This window comes from Electrophorus electricus, chromosome 6, assembly GCF_013358815.1.
Source record: "Electrophorus electricus isolate fEleEle1 chromosome 6, fEleEle1.pri, whole genome shotgun sequence".
Taxonomy (NCBI): domain Eukaryota; kingdom Metazoa; phylum Chordata; class Actinopteri; order Gymnotiformes; family Gymnotidae; genus Electrophorus; species Electrophorus electricus.
In genome coordinates, this window is record NC_049540.1 from 8,605,799 (window position 1) to 8,625,798 (window position 20,000).

Below are 20,000 nucleotides of genomic sequence, written 5' to 3' on the forward strand. Positions count from 1 at the left end.
GCGGTGTCTCTCTGACTTTGAATTCAGCGTTTCTGGCCGGAGACGGCCTTTTTAAAGGAGCCACGTGTTGACGCGTGAATGTAAAGAACGTCGAGGAGGATCAAGGAGCGCCATCTTGGTCCCTCTCTGCTCCCAAACCCAGAGGTTTTCTCAGCTGTAGGAAGCACAGGTTGTACCAGAAGGAGCTGTTGTCTGAAGTTTCTTATTTCAGTGCCACGTTCCTTGTGGTCAATTACAGCAGTTAATAATGCACTGAAATGCCAAACAGATAAATCTAGAGAGAGAGAGAGAGAGAGAGAGAGAGAGAGAGAGAGAGAGAGAGAGAGAGAGAGAGAGAGAGAGAGAGAGAGAGAGAGAGAGAGAGAGAGAGAGAGAGAGAGAGAGAGAGAGAGAGAGAGAGAGAGAGAGAGAGAGAGAGAGATGGACAACAGCTTAGATGATCAAAGTGAAATCAGTACAAATATAATTATTTTCCAGTCCCCCTTTCACTTTCATTTTGCAAAAGTTTTCTAGGCTAATTTAAAATATATTGACTGTATGTGCAGTTGAATAGTTTTTGTGACGCTGCATCTTTTTCTCCCTCTCTCACACAGACGAACCCAGCATGTGCTACTACTACGACGGTGATGGATTGTGTGAGGACTTTGAGCGGGAGACGGGCGTGAAAGACTGCGGCCTCTACACTCCAAGCGGCTTCCTGGACCAGTGGGCCACGTCGGTGGAGGCCTCCCACGAGGAGAGGCTGTACTGTCCAGCAGACATCGCCGCGGGTTACCCTGCCGTCACCAAGGTAAACGCCCCGCCCTCGGCCAGGCTCGGCCCATGACAGCAACCTCTCGGCAGCATCGAGGAGCTGTGCCGTTAGTGTCGTGGCCATCCTGCCGATACAAAAGCTTCGGGCCGAGGCAACAGTGACCATCAAGGAACGTCCTTAACTGGAATTTAAAGGCTTTTCTCTATTTAGGATCACATGCTGGAAAATGGAGAAAAGAAATAAGTTCTGGAAATTTCTTCTTTTCGCACAGATTTACTGACCTTTTTTAAAAAAAATTGAAGAGTCTTATGACAACAAATCATTACTGAGAAATTCTAATTCCTTTTACCTGCTATTTTCAACAGCGGTCGTCCTGGGATTTACAGTAAGCTTCGTATATCCTATATCCCATTTGTCAATGTTGGGATTCTTCATTATGTGAAAAGCTAGACCGTTATCTGTAGGTCAATGGCAGTCGAATTTCTTTACGTCCACTGTGATGTCGCGGAGTTCGTTTCCAAGCTCTTGTGCTGTAGTTTCTCCGTCTTCGAGCAGGGCAGGATGGAAAAACACACTGCATTGTGGTACGTCAGTGTCCCGGAAGCCCGGAGGACCTTGTGAGGACCCGGAGTGACGTGTTCTTCATCAAAGAGACAGACAAGTGTTTGAAAAAGCACTTCACCTCCTCTGTGAGAAAGCAGAGCTCATATAGGATGCATTCCTGAAGGATTTACCCCTGTGAAGGGGACATAGTCCAGTAGGTCAAGTAGACAGATCTTATCTCTGCGTGAATTCCGAATGCAGTGAAGGACACACACACACACACACACACACACACACACACACACACACACGGACAGTGTATAGTCCTTCACTGCCATTTTGCAATGCATGTATGAGACTGGGGTTCAGAGTACTCGTATCCGTGGACACACTCACACTTTCCTGAATGCCCTACTGCAATAACAGCCCTGCGTTTGTTGTGTGTCCTGGCATGTCACTGGTGTTTGCCGGACAGATCACGGCATAAATGTACACATTAATCTCCCGAGAGGCGTCAGCTAAAACAGGTCATGCACGGCCTCCTTCCTGCATCAGATTACAGGAATGATCTGGTCATTACAGGGTTCGTTTTTATTTGGATTATTGGCATTCTTTTACATTCCATACGTTCCTTTCCTGTAATTGCTTTTTATCTTTTCTAACATCTGACATCAAACAGCGGTCTGTTACATAACGCTTTCTGTTTTTTCCTGCTCTTATTCCGTTGCGTCGTTTAACGTGTATTCTGTGGGCCTCCTCCCATGTCTCCTCCCGTTTGGTACGTGTTTTTGTGCGCCACTTGCCTGCCTCAAGCTGTTTATCCCCCCGAATATGGAGGACACTGTAGCTGTCTCCCAAAATCACACTCGGACCTCGGTGACACCGCACGCAGTGACCTGGCCCCGTTCCAGCCCAGGCGAGCCCGGCCGGGCAAGATCACAGCCTCAGGAGGCTGGGAGATTGGAGACAGATGCGGCTGTTTGAAGCCGGACGGCGCAGGGCACACGCACAGCCTTCAGCTTCTCTCTGCCTCAGCTGAAATGACAGATGTCAGTGTTTAATTCACACTAACGGCTTCTGAAATGCCAGACCCGCGCTTCTCTGCACTCTTCTCAGCATGAAGAACACACACACACACACACACACACACACACACACACACACACACACACACACACACACACACACACACACACACACACGCGCGCGCACGCACGCACGCACGCACGCACGCACGCACGCACGCACGCACGCACGCGCACACACACACACACACACACACACACACACACACACACACACAGAGTCATCTCTGTCGAGTCATCTCTCCTTCTGGTTTACTGGCACCGTGGACATGTGTTGGAGATAGATGTGTTTTCGAGTCGGCTTTTAGATGTTGCACGCTGCTTGGGAGGTTCCTAGATAACGTTCACACTGGGGAAAAAGCCACACTTCCCTTCAACAAAGCACGTACGTCACACGGGCTACGGGGTCCTGGGAGTTTATTGACCTTCTTTCTTGTGAGTTTGGAGGACACTTGACCAGACATCAGTCAGCGGAGTGAAATGCACTCAGAGTGCCTGAGCACAGGGGCCTCCGCTGTTAGGCACCTGTAGGGCACCTGGACCAAACACTCAGGTTATGGTGCACACCTGTGGTAAACCCTGCCTCCAATCAGAGTCGCTGTGTGCGGCCTCGGTGTGCAGAAGCTGCTGTGCGGTAAACAGAGCCCTGCCCCGCCCTGCCCCGCCCCGCCCCATCTGGGGCTTTTGAGGATGCACGGATCAGTACGTAGGTGAGGGCCCCTCTCCTCTATGCCCAGACACATGCTCGCTGATGTTCTTCTCATTGATGATGTTTTCCTCCTTCGTTGCTCGTGTTCCCACCTTCAGAAGGTCCCGGGCCAGGTCTGTTCCTCCAAAAGTCCCACGGGGAGCGAGGTTGGTCGATAGCGATCAGCCCGGATACATGAAAGCAATCCGTGGAGGCTGGAGTAGAGGCGGGGGAATTGTGTCTGTGTGGAAGATGCCAGTAGGCCTGCAGCCATGGCCACTGGCTATCTGCCGTGAAGAACACAGCCTTGTAGGTGAAAGGAACAGATTTTCCTTCTCCTGAGTGGCACACGTGAGAGCGCACGCTCCCACGCACGCACACTCACACACACACACACACACACACACACACACACACACACGTGCACACGCACGTGAGTCGAAGCCCTCTCCATCCGATGGTTTAAAGACCGTGTGTGTGTGTGTGTGTGTGTGTGTGTGTGTGTGTGTGTGTGTGTGTGTGTGTGTATCTCATAAGTAGAAGGAACAGGGTGTCTTTGCTCTTCTCTGCTCTCCCTGTGTGGGCTGGGTGGGAATGTTCTTGGCACGGCTTCTCCGGAGCACCCCCACCACAAGGCTGCCCATTTTGACATGCTTGTCGTCTAGACCTGCACCTCTGAGCGCGGCGGAATGTTTCGGTGTTGCCCGCGGCGGCTCGGCGGTGCGCATGCGGACCCCACCGTGCTCTAGCGCTTTCCGCGAGCAAAGACGCGCCCAGAAATATCTGCCAGGCTACAGCTTGCGATTCCGGGGAATGCCCATCGTCTGCTGCGATTCCCGCGAACTGAACGAGTCATCTAGTCGGATATGAACACATCCAGACGGACCTCATGCAGAACAGTAGAGCTCCTTGGGATTGGCCATTCCCAAGGTGGAGGTTGGCATTCTTGCCACCTCCTTGACCGCATCAGTTTATATGGCCTTTTGTGTTTTGTTTTGTTCTGTTGTTTGACACTGTGTTCCCTTGTCTCACAGACACATGCATACATAGACACACACACACACACACGCACGCAACGCACACACACACATACACACATGCGCACACACACAAAGAGCATTGGAAATGAGCTGAGAACAGAGACATGACCTCATCTAGTAACAGGATGAGTACAGAGAGGGGAAAAAATGCAGGAAAAAGGTAAAATCCAGTAAATTCATTAAATATCTTTCTGTACCTCTCGTCATATTGTAATCATGTTGTAAGCAAGCTAATGTTTTTCCTATGCCCTACACAGCTGCGTAATATAAAGGCCTAGTATAAAGGTGTGCCATACACTTCTGTCCTTCTCTTTCCGACCTGGCTAAGTTGCAGATTAGCTCTTAGCCTTTTGGCAATATCATCAGCCGTGACTTGCCAACAGTCACGAGCAGTGACTCACCAACAATCACCAGCAATGACTCGGCCACAATCACCAGCAGTGACTCGTCCACAATCACTAGCAATGACTCCCCCACAGTCACCAGCAGTTATGCGCCCACATAGTAATGGAAATGTCTCGTCCAGGAAAGAGAATTTCGGAGAGAGCAGAAGACTTCTGAATTCAGTCATTTGCTTGAGTGAATTTGCATAACATTCCGTTGGTTATGAGACTGATGTAAAAAGATGAATAAACAAAAAACCTCAAATCTAAGCAGGACCCCTGATGTACAGGATCCTGAGGTGTTAAAGGGTGTCTTTGGTGGGTGTTCATCGTTTCCTCCTGGAGTCCAGCTAGACTTTGAAACTAGGCCGCTGCTGGTGGTTAAAACGGTGCCATTTTCCTCTGGATGATATCGAGGTGTAGTAGTGTTGACAGAAATAACTGCAAGCTTTGGGAGCAGCCTTTGTGAAATGAATCACCCAGAATAAGCCGGCCACTCTGACATCCTGATTTATGGTTCATGTCAAGTGCATGCCGAGCGAATCGCTCAGCCACATGTTTTGCTTGTACCTGGACTCTGATGCTGATTGGCAGTATTGTGGAGAGATGACGTCATTGTTTGGCATGGCTCTGAGAGGTCTTCAGAGCTGTCACTTTTGATTGCTTCTCTACTATTAGATTCCACTTTCTTATGTGTAGCATTTATTTCATGCATTTATTCTGGCATGAAACCAGAATGAACAATTATGATATTTGACACCCACTTCATGACATTCAGAGTGAAAAGAATCTAAGTGTAACGTAACACATACATTCCGAGACAATATTTATTATCTAGGGCCAGTTGCTGGTGTTCTGCTTTTTTGCTTTTTTTTTTTTTAATATAATCAGACACCAAAATGACCAATTCAGAGCAACTGAAACGTAACTCTCCTAAACAGGCATGTCTGCTGGTCTGTTGTGCCTGTTGGTCTATGAGGTTAATTGAGGAAACCTCACATCCTGCACCTGGCTGAGCGAGGATGCTGTATTCAGCTGCCAGCACTCTGCCTATGGGGTGGAGCTCTTATCAAGGCGCTGTGCACGGCGCTGTTGCAAGCCCCACAAGCCCCAGGCCCACAGGGGTGCCCCTTAGCTCTGGGGTGATGTCAGTTCCAAAGTCCTGCTCACGGCAACATGGCTCTCTGCACGTCCCTGTCCCGCCAATGCCAGCTCTGGGGTACTTGGGGTCGCATTAGTAACACCCCATTTCATTGCAAGGTCACTTTCAGATAATGGCTTTCAGCTACGCTCACAAGTGTGTGTGTGTGTGTGTGTGTGTGTGTGTGGTGGGGGGATTAGCAGCAGGCGCTAGCCCTCTGTACTTCTTCAGGCTCTTGTGCTGCTCGCTGCTCGCGTACAAGTCTGATTTGCTTTCAGGGCATTCAGGTCGTTATGAGGCTGATCTCTCTGGAGCACAGAGAAGAGGAGAGGTTAGCAACGCCCAAGGAGTCTCGCATGCCTCAGGAATGAACATGCAAAGATTCCATCGTGTGGCACAAGGTGTTCAGAGGCAATCCAGGACATTGCTCTGTAGAGTGGCTACACTTCCTAAAAGCTACGTTTGCTTCATTATGCTAATTAGCTAAGTCCGTCAGATATTGCAACATATTTTACTGTGTTATGCCTTACAACCAGTTAAATCTCAAGTAAATGGTTAAAAATGAAGCTGTATCATTCTGATCAAAATTATTATTCTTGTCATGTGAATGATTTACTCAAATAGCCTTGTGATGATGACCAGTCCAAAATGTCACAAGACGTGATCCAATAAGGCCGATTGTTGGGGGGACTCATAATGAGCGTGCTATCACAAGTTCACAGCGATTGCAAATGGAAATAAATGTGTGGTAGACTGTCCCCACTTCCCTACAGGCTGAACCCACGGCAGGTTTCCTCCATAGCCAAACTTCCCACTTTCGCTCCAGAAGGTAACGCACAAACCGGCTCTCCTCCCAGACAAGGCAGAAACTAGAACAATGACTCCGCCATACCACCAGGACTTCTCCTGTTTCAATTATCATTAAAAAGGCCATCTGGTTTTCCCATAAGAGACCGGACTCTAAAAAGAAACCTCAATTTACGCGGTTGGCTGTTAACACTTCGGCGGTTTTCTGGCAAACCATGACCAGAGGTTCTGGGAGGACCGAACAAGAGCCCCATTGATGCGAAGCGGAGGCAGCTCACAGATGGATGGCTCCCGGGAAGAGGTCGGCTGGGAGGGCACCTGTGTGCTCAGGCCGTCCTTGGCCTGGATGTCTGTCCTGTCCCTGCTTTGTCAGTGGGACGCACCTTTCCGCTGTCAGCCGGAGCACACGAGGACAGATCTGGGGTGCGGGTGAGCGGCAGACAATGCACTGAGGGATGCTGAGGGGTACACAGATTGCCATGTCGGGTCGAGCCGGTCTCCGGGTTCCTCAGTGGCGAAGCAGGAGAGGCGAGGGAGCGTGGACCAACGTGTCTGCCCATCTTCGCGGTTGAGGTTTCGAAAGGACATTACCTCACGCTGCAAGCCCTGTGCAGGGTTTCGCATGTGGAGATGGCGAATCAAAGCTCACTCAGGTCTCCCCGCAAATGTCTCACAGATGTGGGGCTTGCTGGAAAGCCCTTTTCCTGTTTGCCTCAGCCTTTGCAGGAAAAACAAATCACAGTTTATCCAATGTGCGCCGGGAAAATAAACGAATTTGCAAGTGTATGTCAAAGCAAGAATGTGCACTGCCTGGGAGAGGCCCGTTCGTGTGGGGAAAGTGTGCTGAAAGGAGGGAAACTTTGTGGCTCTTAAGGCAGAAGGAGCAAGCCCGGGAGAGGTGGCACTCTGGCACTCGGTAGGACCCTCGCCCAGAACATTCCGCACGCAACCGCATTCCTAAAGACTAATGAGTCTGTTCATCAAAACGGCACCAACAATTTTACTGCTGTCAGCTTTACTCTGTAGGTTACTTAAGATGGCAGGAAGCAAGTCTAAGCAGCACCATGCAGGACACGCCTCTGGCGGTACTGAGATGGCATCCTTGGTAAATGCCCAGAATATCAAGAATCTTGATACCTGTTGACTGCTGGCATGGCCTTATGTAGCATCCAGCATCTGTTTTGCTACTTTATTTTTGCTGGTCCAGCACCAACGCTTGTAGCTGTTCCTGAATCAGACGTTTGACACAGAAAACCAGGCACTTTTGATTCCTCTGCAAGGGTCCTGGACTGTGGGTGCTCTGAGAGGGTCCTGGACTGTGGGTGCACTGTGAGGGTCCTGGACTGAGGGTGCACTGTGAGGGTCCTGGACTGAGGGTGCACTGTGAGGGTCCTGGACTGCATGTGCACTGTGAGGGTCCTGGACTGTGTTTGCACTGTGAGAGTCCTGGACTGAGTGTGTACTGAGAGGGTCCTGGACTGTGTGTGCACTGTGAGGGTCCTGGACTGCGTGTGCACTGTGAGAGTCCTGGACTGAGTGTGTACTGAGAGGGTCCTGGACTGTGGGTGTACTGTGAGGGTCCTGGACTGCATGTGCACTGTGAGGGTCCTGGACTGTGTTTGCACTGTGAGAGTCCTGGACTGAGTGTGTACTGAGAGGGTCCTGGACTGTGTTTGCACTGTGAGAGTCCTGGACTGCGTGTGCACTGTGAGAGTCCTGGACTGAGTGTGTACTGAGAGGGTCCTGGACTGTGTGTGCACTGTGAGGGTCCTGGACTGCGTGTGCATTGTGACTCACTTAGCTCAGCCCGTTTTGAATGTGCTGGACCCTATATCAAGGCCTACTACAGGAAGTCGTTACATGGCCATGTGGCTTGTTCTCTCCTTGTATATTTTCCACCTCATGCTTCTTTCCTTCCTTTTTTATTTTGTGGACGATTGTGAGAAATTTGCTCCCATCTGGGTCATTTGCATCATTGTGGTGGAACCTGGTAGTCACGCGTTAGCTTGCTGGGAAGACGGGAAGACAAACGCATGTGTTTGAGTTTGGGAGTGAAGGGGTTCATGCAGCTGTAGTGACTAATCACTTACTTTTATCTTAAGTGATCATTTACAACACAATTTGAAGTCTGTAGACAAGAGGATTGTGTTTTTGTGTGTGTTGGTCTGCGCTGGGTGGGTGGTGGTGGTGATGGGGGCGAGGGACGGTGTGTGTGTGTGTGTGTAGCGGGGGGGGGGTTAGTGTGGAAACCCTCCCTCTCAAACTGCACAGCTGGACTGAATTACGTCTTGGAAGCAATTGTCAGGCCATCCTAGGCAGACTTTGTTTTCAGGAGTGAACGCTGGAGGATATTTGCTTATAATTAACTTCAAAACATCCAGTTGCGTGCAGGCGGGCTGTAGGGGGCAAGGCGGGCGTGTGTAAAGTTTGCGCAGTGTCTGTTAATGGCTGGAAGAGTCTGTGGCTTTGTGGCCTGCGTGTCAGAGGTCTAAGCAGAAATGACATTGCCAAGTCTGCAGTCTTACAGGCCCTCCACCTGAGGCCGAGGCGAGATCGACAAGCCTTACGGGACCTTCTTCAGAGTTTTAGAAACTTTTGTCAGGTTTTTCAGCATTTGTGATCTATCCTTCTATTGTATCATGAATTTAGGTGCGTGCAGCGCTCTGTAATCTTATGCCGCTACGCCATAATCAAGCCCTATAGCGTGATTGCGCTTGGCAGTTCTCAAAGGCCTTTTCTTGCTAGCTGAACAAGTCCCAACAAGCTCAGGAACATTTAGTGTGCTGTTTCTTCCACCTCCCTCTTTACTTTACTACCTCACATTCTTGCAACTTGTGGTTTCTGACGATTTATTGTACATCATTTGTTTTATTGGTTTATTTTCCCCCCGTGCGTTGCTTGTGTTAGACCTGGCTTTAGTGGCTCTGTTGTGGTTTAGCAGTGATGTCATGGGGCTGGAATGCTGTCCACGGGGAGGCTTCCTCTCTCCGCCCCTGGGGGGGGGGTGTCTCACGGTGTCTGGATGTATTTATTCTCCCTAACAACCAAATCCAAATAATGATGACTCCGTTTGCAGGCGGTTGTACAGTGGGAGACGGATCGATTATATAACAGCAATTTGGGAAGGTGCTAGTGGTCGTGGTGGTACTATGAAGGCATTTAATGAGTTTACGAGTGCAGTTCAAGATGGCAGGATATATGTTTCCAAGCTGCGAATAGCATATTGCGAGGTTAGACCAGTGGAAAAAGGGGGCCGTTGGGGTCACAGAGGGTAAACCTTTATTTGCTACCTTGTCCCAACCTTGGAACATCTCACCTGTGGAACATCTCCTCACATCAGTCAAATCAACAGATCTGTGAGAAAGATATTAATGATTTTATAAGGGAAGTTTCCACTGGAGCTCAGGTTACTCATATCCAATTTCGCTGAATGAGTGGAAAAGGCAAAACAAATTGTCTGTATGCCCTGCCATGGAGCATGGAATTTTGTGTCCCGCTTTGAAGAAGTGACCACTGGAGAAAAAAACAAAAAACAAGGAAGCAAAAACAATAGCAAAACAAAATAATAGTAATAATAAAAAAAATTGTATAACTAATCCAACTTTGTCAGGGGACATGCAGACTTTCTGCAAAGGTGTTCAATGAGCCCATCTTCTCTGAAAATGCAGACTCAGTCTATGATAGCACTAGCCCAGCCCTGGTGTAACTCTCACTCATCTTCACTCCCACTGCAAGAAGACAGCTCCGTAACCTCTCTATGACCAGCTTGGAGCTTGCGTGGTTATGAGATGTTGTCTGCCCTTGCGACAATTACTGATTGGGTCTGTATCACATGACTGCAAGCAAATATGAATTGTGTGTGTGTGTGTGTATATGTATATGTATGTGTGTATATATATATATATATATATGTGTGTGTGTGTGTGTGTGTGTGTGTGTGTGTGTGTGTGAACAAAAAGCAGTCCAACAGGAGTGTGGAAGGTGAAAGCTTGCAGGTTATGAGTCTGCATCTGGTTCATTTGGTCCCAAGGTTTACATTTATCAAAGAAGAGGTGGGAGAGGTGGAGGGAGAACAGCAGGAAAAGAGTGAACTCAGGACTTATGACTGTGGTTTTCGAGGGTGGATCACACGCCTTTTTCAGGCCATGTACTGCCGGGCGCTCTGCTGCGTTGCATTCCATATGCCATAGGCCAGTAAGCTGTGATAAGTTCCTTTGTATCTCCTAAGCGACAGTTCATGGGTGGAGCTAACCACTGGCTGCCCTTTTCAGAGAATACGGCAAACTGAAGAGGTTATGTTGGAACAGGACCTCGACAGACAGACTTACCGGCTGATTAGTGCTTCTGTTAAACTGCTTTTAACCTGCTGTTGTCCCGTTCCAACCCCACAGACGTGTCAGTCCAAGGTGTTCGACCTGTCTGACGGAGTTTCCCAGTATGCCTGGTTTCCCTGTCGTGAGGCCCAGCCAAAGATCTGGTATCCCCGCTACTGGCTGAAGGTGAGTTTTGCTTTCTTTGCTCTACCTTTGATCTTTCCATTAGTAGTTAGAACCAAGAGCTGGGCACTCACAGTGGGCTAGTCTGGAATGAATAGCATCACCCAAATAATGGTTTAGAATAAAAGTTTAGGAAACCCAGGTGTGAGAAAACTGCAGTAAACCACGTAGGGTTCAGTCCTGATAGCATCATGCCACATCCATTTGCAAATGGATAATGCTAACAGACTGTATAAAAATGTTAGCCAACAATAAACTGAATTTTTGTGGAAAGGCCTAATGCTGTATCCAGCATCTACATGAGAGTCAGCTCCCCTGAAATCCTTCCCATGGTCCTGCATATATTGTTCCAAACCTCTAACCCGCCAAGGTCAGCGTAACGGGACAGCCCACTTATACATGTCCTCTTGCAGGCCTATTTCTCGCACCCTATGGTAGCCGCTGCAGTCATCGTCCACCTGGCAGCTGACGGGACCAGCTTTCTCGATCAGACACAGTGCAACATCACCGTGCACTTGGTCGACACCAAGGAAAAGATGCACAGCCTAGGTGTGTGAAGAATTACTAGCAAGTGTGATTCTACAATAAGGCGGACTTATCTATACATACGGACTATACGAAGCAAAAATGATCCAGCTTTATCTGGTATTGATTGTTTTTGGACTTTACGACCGCGCCTTCCCCTGCAGGTGACTGGCGGTTGAGCTGTCGGACCAACCCCCTGGTGATCCCTGTGAGTCATGACCTGAGCGTGGCCTTCTACCACACCAAGGCCATTCTCCTGACCTTCCGCTGTGAGCTGGTGGCCATCTCGGGCGTGGGCCTGCGTTCCTTCCAGTTCTTCGACCCTATCACCATCAGCAGCTGCCAGAGCAATGAGATCTACAATCCCATGGGCCAGAGGTAAGCTCCGGGGTCCACCACAGTGCTGGATGCCCCCTGTGGACCTTTCCCAAGACAGGCACAGAGAGCTGAAGCTGCCATTCGAAACAGACGTTTCAGTGTCGTAAGAATTTGTCCTTCGCCACAGGCCTTTCGGGCTTTTAATATTGTGTAATTAATGTCATACATATGTCTCCCTCACAAAAGGGTTATATGGGCGCAGAAAAAAAAAAAAAAACAGCTTTCTGCCTGGATTCACTTATCTTGCAGTTCTGAACTGGTAAAAGGCTGAGGGGAATATATCCATATCAATTAGCCATTTCACTTTTTCAAAGCCTGTATTGAGATTGCGCCATAACCATAGCTCCATTGCTTTCTGGGGGCGACGTGATCTTTTAAATGAAAACATTTTGTTTTCAGCTAAAGCAGTCGTATTATTCCATCTTGTTCATTGAGGCCTGGGTGATTGCCATACCAGCCTATAAATTACACGGCAATAGTAATTTGCAAATGCTGGAAAGGGCCACTTCTTATATTGACAACAATGATTTGCATCAGAGCGCTTTATACCGCTACGGAGCTGTTCATTGGCGCACGCACATACTCTCACAACCAACCCAGAATATGATCTATGCTCCTGCACTCCTGGTTTTCTGCTTGGCGTCACGTTCAGAGGCTGCAGATGACTTGTAGCTGTCAGCGTCCTGCTTCCCATAACCCCTGTCCTTCTGTCAAGCCCCCATCCCCAGTTCCCACTGCTGCTAATAGCAGTGACCACCTTTTATCCCCACCCTTGTAACACCGCCACACCCCACCACTCTCCCCCTGCTTGTTTCCATAACCCCATGCCCGTTAAACAAAGCCCTGGCGTTCGCTCAGATATTTGGATGTGCTGGAATGTGTTTTGTTCATTCCTCCGCTGGCCTTCCCATCCCAGCCCAGTCTCCGCAGGACTGCAGGTTTAAATAAGTATGCCGATCCACGCATGAGCGCTGGCAGCTTTAAAACGGACATCGCACCCATTTCCTCTTTGCTCTGAAGCGAATTAAGTCGTGTCCTAAAAAAGGTTGCAGAGCTGGACAGGCAATGATGAACAACTGCAAACTTCAAGATGCAAAAATTATGATTGCTGTTTTGATTGAGCCATTGACTGGTTGATTGACTGTCTGATTGATTTTGGCTTTTGTATTTCTTTCGTGCTTTGGTTCGTATTTGTTATCAGAGATAGCTGTGTGCGTAATCAGACGCCGAGCAACATGACAACAAACCAGGGAGTTCTAGATCTGCAAGAATTCGCCGTGCAAGATTTATTGACATTGTGTATCGCTGCTATTGCGAGGAAATATTTGTGCGCGTAATCAAATACCTGTAGCCCACGAGAGGTTCGGCAGAGCACATTTTTCTCCCACAGCCAATGTGAAACCTTTGGGCGGTTTTGAAAAGCTAGATACAGATATTTTTACTTCTGCCAGATGAAACCTTGTGTGTGGGTGAAATCTTAAACCTCTACTTTGGTCCATTTCTCATATTGGCTACTGGGTTTCGGAAAGTGACCTCCTCTCAAACGCCCTCCAGATCTTCCACCGTACCACTTGGTCAGCTAAAAGCTCAAAGCTGCTGCCTCAGCGTGCCAGTTTTAAGGTTTTTTTTTCTCTCTTCTGACTTCTTCCTTTATTTTTTTTTTAATTTTTAATGCGCATCGAGCCCTGGCAGACACAGGAATCGCAGTGTGCACGCTGTGCACGGAGTTAGAAATCGCGACAACAGCGCGTAAACTCGAGGCCCTGCTTCCAACTCTTGCCCTTGTTGAGTTGTTACAGCCGCGTCCGCAGATGGCTCCGTGCTTGAAATGAAGGAAATAAAAAGACCTAGTGTGCAGTCATCATAAAGTTGGGATATTGTGTTGTCATTTATTTTAATAGGCCAGTCTATTGATTCATTAAAAAGAACTTTCTCTCTCTCTCTCCCCCCTCTGTCTGTAATCCAATCCCCTTCTTCCTCTGTCTTGCTTTCTCCATGTTGATTCAATCAAGGCACAGGCATGTGTTAATGATCCAACAGCTGATTGATCTGCTGATTGATTTCCGTTATTTGTCTGTGTGAGGCAGAAGTGGCCAGGCCTTGCTTGCTCCTGCGCTATGGACGCCTCCCCATCCTGCACTTTTAACACAGCAAAGGAGAAGCGTCCCGTTGCGGTATGTCTAGGTGCAGGTTGGGCAACAGATCCCTCTTACAGCTCTTGGCGGGGGAACGCTCTGTGTTTCCTCTGCTAACGCATCGCCGCCGCCTGACCCCAAAGGCCTTGTTTGGGTCGCAGCCCCCGCTCGAGCTTCTGGTGAGCGGTCGGCGTGCGCCGAGCGGGGCTCCGTCCGCTGTCTCGGTGCGGCGCTTCCGTCGTGGGGCTGGTGGTGCTCATTTGTTTAGCTCCAGCGGTGGAAGCAGGGTGTGGGCCAAGCACATCCTATTTATATTGCAGCTGTCCTCTCCATGGCTTTGTTGCCAAAGTAATGAAGATTAATGTCAGGATGACCGCGGTGTGCGCATCTCGCCGGAGTTGAATGTGACATGTACTGTTCCACTGTTAGTCCCCAGAGCTGTCTGGAGGATGACGTAGTGCAGTTTGTGCACGACAGCCACTAAGCAGCCTTTCTCTCTCTCTCTCTCTCTCTCTCTCTCTCTCTCTCTCTCTCTCTCTCTCTCTCACTGTCTCCCCATCTCTCGTTTCTTTCTCTGCCTTTTCCCCTTTCTCTCCTCTTTCTCCCTGGCCCTTTCTGCCTTTCTTTTTGTCTCTCTCTCTCTCTGTCTCTCTCCCCCCAGTTGCGTTCATTACTCCTGCGAGGCCATTGACTGCCAGGAGCCGAAGGTCCGCAATGCAGAGCTGAGGTGTAGCGGCGGGGGCAGCCACGGCGACGGCTACTTCAACGGGGCTCGCTGCAACGTCACCTGCAACAGCGGCTACGTGCTTCAGATCCAACGGGACGATGACCTCATCAAGAGTCAGGTACACACACAGCCAAGAAGTAGGTACAGGGAGGGAGGAAGAGAGGTGGGGAGGGGGAGTGTGTGTGTGTGTGTGTGTGTGTGTGTGAAAGAATTAGAGATAAATAGAGAGGGACAGAGGAATATAGATAAATGGAGAGAAAGAGAAAGATATGAGAGAGTGAGAGCGAGAGCGAGAGAGCGAGAGAGAGAGAGAGAGAGAGAACACATGAGCTTGTGCATTCCAGCCGGCCTCTTTTGCCAAAAGCCCTTAAGATTCTGCACTGCCATTAGCATTATGGAACAGCACCTCCACGGCACTTTGCATGCTTGGAGGACCTACATGTGGAAGTGATTACCAGTGGCCCTCCCACACACCCACCCGCACCCCCACCCACACACCCACCCACCCGCACCCCCACCCGCACCCGGAACACTCCTGCCACACCCACCCAATGTCCATTAATGGGGCCAGATATAAATTGAAATAAGTTGAAATCTTGTTTGGTCATATGTTAGCCTGACAGTCCATGTTAGGCTCTGAAATACAAAATGGTTTTAGGGGCTGAATCACAGTTGGAGCGGAGCGCAACAACTCCTGGACACACACAGCCCATATGAAACAGACTGGAATGTGTCATAATCCTGTAAATAGTTGACATAATCTCATTATGTCAACTATTCAGATGACATTTAGTTGACAGTCCTATAAATAGAAGACACTTTAAGGTATTTTTTTCAGCATTTCAGTGTTCACTATTGTATGTGGGAGGGCGTTATTGTGACTGGGAGCATTTGTCACTCAACAGGTTTTGTGAAGGGGTCATAGTCCCCATGGAAAAACAGGACGTCATCCTTCTGTGTATCGTGTTTGCGTCCTGTGTTTGTGTGTTTACGTGTATTTGTGCTTGTGTATCTGCAAGTGCAGCATCAGCACGGAAAGAGTGAAAGAGGAGTGTGATGTCAATCTGCACCTTATCTTGTTTCATTAGATCGCAGACGGGCCTCGCTCGTGTCAAACGGGCTTCCAGGAACTCTTTTAGACCATTCTATCTCCAAAACCATCTGTTCTCTGCACTTGTTTGTATGTGTGTGTGCGTGTGTGTGAAAGAGATCGGCCGAGAGCGTGAGTGCTCTCTTGTTTTGATTTTCTCTGTGTAAACCCTTTTCTCAGATGTTTGATGGATAACCGATGTGGGAAACACGCTAATCCCACTTTCCCCTGGACATGCAAATCTCCAGCGCTGCGTTTGGGAGATTAGTTAGGCTGGTGGGTGGAGGTGTGCCCTATCCCCGGCGATAGAGCAAATAATCAATTATTTGGGCAACAGCTGGGGAACTCGGAGTGACGTGCCTGGGTGCAGCTTTCTCCCATTCCTCCCAGTGCGAGGAACACGTGATCTGTGGAGGTACTCCTTACCCCGCAGACGAGACCCGGACAACAGAACGACGAGGGCTTGAGCAGGCCGTTGCGAGAGCACGGCCATCTCCCGCTCTTCTTTAAGGGAAGGGGGGGGGGGGGTGGGGGGGGGGCGGTTGGCATTTCATAGTTTAACTCACAGAGTTGTGAAGCAGACCCACACCTGTTTATAACCGACAGAATTCCGACCTGTGCAAAGATGTGTGATGCCGAAGGCCAAGACCGGCGGACAGTTTGCCAGCATCCCAATGCTGATGTCCCATGACAACGTATACTTTTGTATTGATAGTCTATATCGTGTTGCCGTATTGATGAATACTGCATGCGGCCGCACTTACTGACATGTAAGCGGAGATGATTGCAGCCGTCAGCCGTGTAACACGGTACTTCAGGACAGACTTGAGAAATGACCTGGGTGGAGGAGGGAAAGCACGGCTCTGTACCTGGAGTGGCATCGTGCTGGGGTTCTGCCCCGTAAACATTCTGATACCCGGGCTGGGTTAGACGCGATGCCCGGCACAGTGGACGAGAAAAAGACTTTAGAAGAATTGGAGAAAAAAATAGTAAAGGAGGAAACTCCTTTTGCACAACTGCTGTCTTCTCAACACGAACGTGCTTTTTTTCTCACTCTGCCTCCAGCTGGACATTAACTGCCGGTACCCTGTTGTTTTATGTGTGTTTGTTATAGGTTTGTTTGTTTATGCGCACGTGTGTGCACTTCTTCCATTTACATACATTTACCTGTGTCTAATGCTTTTTGCAATGGAATGCAACATTCGCCACGTAACAGTCATCAGTTAGATCCACTAAACTGTCAGTGACTGTGGTTTCCAGCCACGAACCCCACAGGAAACCCCCAGCAGAAACCCAATCTCCCAGTGAAGGAGGGCTGGCTGGGCCTTACTGATCAGGGCCATACAGGCAGAGACTGGATATGGGAAGAAGTTTCATGTAATGCCTGCTGATCAGCCACGAAGCAACCTGAGACCAAGATTACACGCGCACACACACACACACACACACTCACACACACACACACACACACACACACACACACACACACACACCACATACACACAAATGTAAAGACATATTCTGAAGCAATATTCTAGAAAGGTTGGTATAGGTTTAGGTACTGCATATTCTGTAGGTAGACACCTGGATGTGCGTGTGCGTGTACGCGTGTGTGTGTGCGTGTGCGTATGCGTGTGTGTGCGCGTGTGCATATGCGTGTGTGTGTGTGTGTGTGTGTGTGTGTGTGTGTGTGTTGTGTTGGCATATGTGCGACTGCATTTGTGGGTCTCACTGAACCAATCAATCATACAAGAGACGAGTTTCTCTTCATCTTCTCAGGTATTCTCAGACATATAGACTGCTCATCCAGACATGGCCGTATCAGTTCCCAAAGTATAAAGGTGTCTATTTACCACCCGTATTGGAGACATATGTTTTTTCACACAAAAATGCAGAAATAGCTACATTGAGTCTGAATAACATGATATTGTTTTGATGTGTCAAGAAATAGAAACAAGATGAGATGGTAAGGTGTGGAAGGAAGCACAGATTTGTGTGTCCACAACGTTAACAGAGTGCAGCCTTCCTGCTCCAGACTCTGGCCATACGTAAAAAGATGCCAATTCTTGTGTACCAACATATTTTTTACGATTGTAAATGCCATCAGAACATTTTGGCTTCCTTAGAATTTTAGATCTCTCTGAGTAGTTGCCTGGAAAGGATGCCTAGACACATACCCTTATTTGTCTGTCTTCCCTTTGTGTTTAAGTCCCTGTACACTTTTCCATATGAAACTATTGTCATGCACTCAAGCACGGACCACTACACAGCAGAAGGGGTGTGTGCAGAAAAGCCCCCGACCCCCCCGCCCCTCACATGGGTGGAAGAAAAATATTACAAAACTATTTTTGAGGCTGGTGCATTCAAGGTTTCACCCAAACACCAGATAAAATCTGCTCTCCATCTTTCCTCCTTTCAAACAGGCTGTTCTCATCTGTGGTGAGCGGGAAGCGTTATGAAGGAACACTGTGTTTAATTCAAGACACGCAGCCTCTGCAGTGTCTCAGTTCCATCCATGTCATAACGCTGGAGCATGGACCCAGCCATAAAAAGCAATTACCGGGGGGGGGGGGAGGCATTTCTAAAAAAATGAAAACAACAATAATAAAAAAAAAAAAAAAGAACCAAAAGACTAAGAAGGTATTCCGCACTCTTCCAAAACAATGAAAACAATGAGTAATGGCTGCTTGGCTGAATATATGTCTCCTTTGATATCTTTCTTGGATGCTGTTACCTCAGCGAGGCTATCGGATATTCTCATATTGTTCTCTGACCGAAACCATATTTGTGCGGAGCGTATGTTCGGAGACTGTTGCGAGATTTGGGTTTGGTCTTTATGAGCCAGCGTTACACTCATCATAACTCAAAGGCCGTAGCACATAAAAGTGAGCATTCAGCCACCTGGTGAGGGGATTACTGCGCTGTAAGTGTTAATTACTGGCAACCGAACATGAATTTGAAACGATAAAGTTCATTTTATCGCAAATTAGAGGATTTCTTGGGAATGCAGGGCTGTTAACGCTACAAGATGCTTCAAACGTGAACATATAAGGGCTGTCTGAATATGGACTAGATCAGAACATCAACTGGAAAAGAAGTATCCTGCAGAATCCATTTGGCCTAAGCACGGCATTTACAGAATGAAAAGTGTGCTGTGGGAGACACTCACCAATGTGTAGGGGACGAGGGGTTAGGACAGACCTTTATACAACGTAGCTTTATTTATTTATTTATTTATTTTTAAACACAACATAAATTACTGAAGATAAGCTGTGAGTATTCTGAAAGGGTTTGGCAACAAGGCAGAGTTGTGAGAGGAGTTTGAAGATGAAAAGGCCAAGTTAGAAGTGAAGGCCTGCTAAGAGGACCTTCACTTTGCAACCAGATGTTAGGTCTGTTCGGGCATTTTTGGAATATCAGTTTGTCGGCGAGGCAGTGGAAGCCAACATTCTTTCTCACTGGTATCCAAACCACAAACTGATTTGCTTAGATCAGAACAGCCCATCATGTCTGGGCTTTGGATGGGAACAGACACTGGCAGAATCGCTTGCTGTAACAGATATAACCCATTAAACATATATCATATGAAAAGGTTCGATGGTTAATACACACCTTGTTTTGGACTTTTTGGATGTATAAGCTTATAATCATTTTATATTTATTTACCTATGGATTGCATTAAAAACTAAGCTTACAATGTGCTTATGATAAAATACAAAGAGAAAATACAAATTAAAAGCAAATTTTTTGAAGGCTAATATCTTCCTTGGTTGTGTGCCCTAAGCTGGTGTGTTTAGGGGCTCTGGGGTTGTGTTGCTTCCACACTCCTGCTGGTTCAGCACAGGAACGCTGAAGGTTCTTCTCTGGACACACCACCCTGCAGATGCATCACAGTACTGTAGCCCTCTGTTGATCCACTGGTTACGGATGTCTGTGTCTCCGACTGGACACGTTAAAAAGTAGCCCAGAGACTTTAATGGCGTAGCACACTAAACTCCCGCATCTGTGAGATTGTCGGCGTTTCTTAGTGTGCTGAGGGTTCTGCAGCTCTACAGAGTTCGGTGCTGATGGCCCATGTGTTTGCCCCAATGCAGTCAGGATCCATGGTCACCATCACCTGCACAGACGGCAAGTGGAACAAGCAGGTGTCGTGCGAGCCGGTGGACTGCGGCCTGCCCGACAAGTACCACGTTCACCCTGCCAGCTTC

General features: G+C 48.4%; 1 protein-coding gene across 1 annotated transcript in view; it reads left to right on the forward strand.

The window, feature by feature from the left end:
• pappaa (pregnancy-associated plasma protein A, pappalysin 1a) overlaps nucleotides 1-20,000 on the forward strand; it is a 71,421-nt gene that overhangs the window by 35,359 nt on the left and 16,062 nt on the right. Inside the window, exons 11-16 of the mRNA XM_027025625.2 lie at nucleotides 594-790; nucleotides 10,833-10,940; nucleotides 11,351-11,486; nucleotides 11,627-11,840; nucleotides 14,637-14,820; nucleotides 19,887-20,000. The exon at nucleotides 19,887-20,000 is cut by the window's right edge and continues 70 nt beyond it. Coding sequence (XP_026881426.2) covers nucleotides 594-790; nucleotides 10,833-10,940; nucleotides 11,351-11,486; nucleotides 11,627-11,840; nucleotides 14,637-14,820; nucleotides 19,887-20,000 — 953 coding nt within the window. The remainder of the gene's footprint in view (nucleotides 1-593; nucleotides 791-10,832; nucleotides 10,941-11,350; nucleotides 11,487-11,626; nucleotides 11,841-14,636; nucleotides 14,821-19,886) is intronic.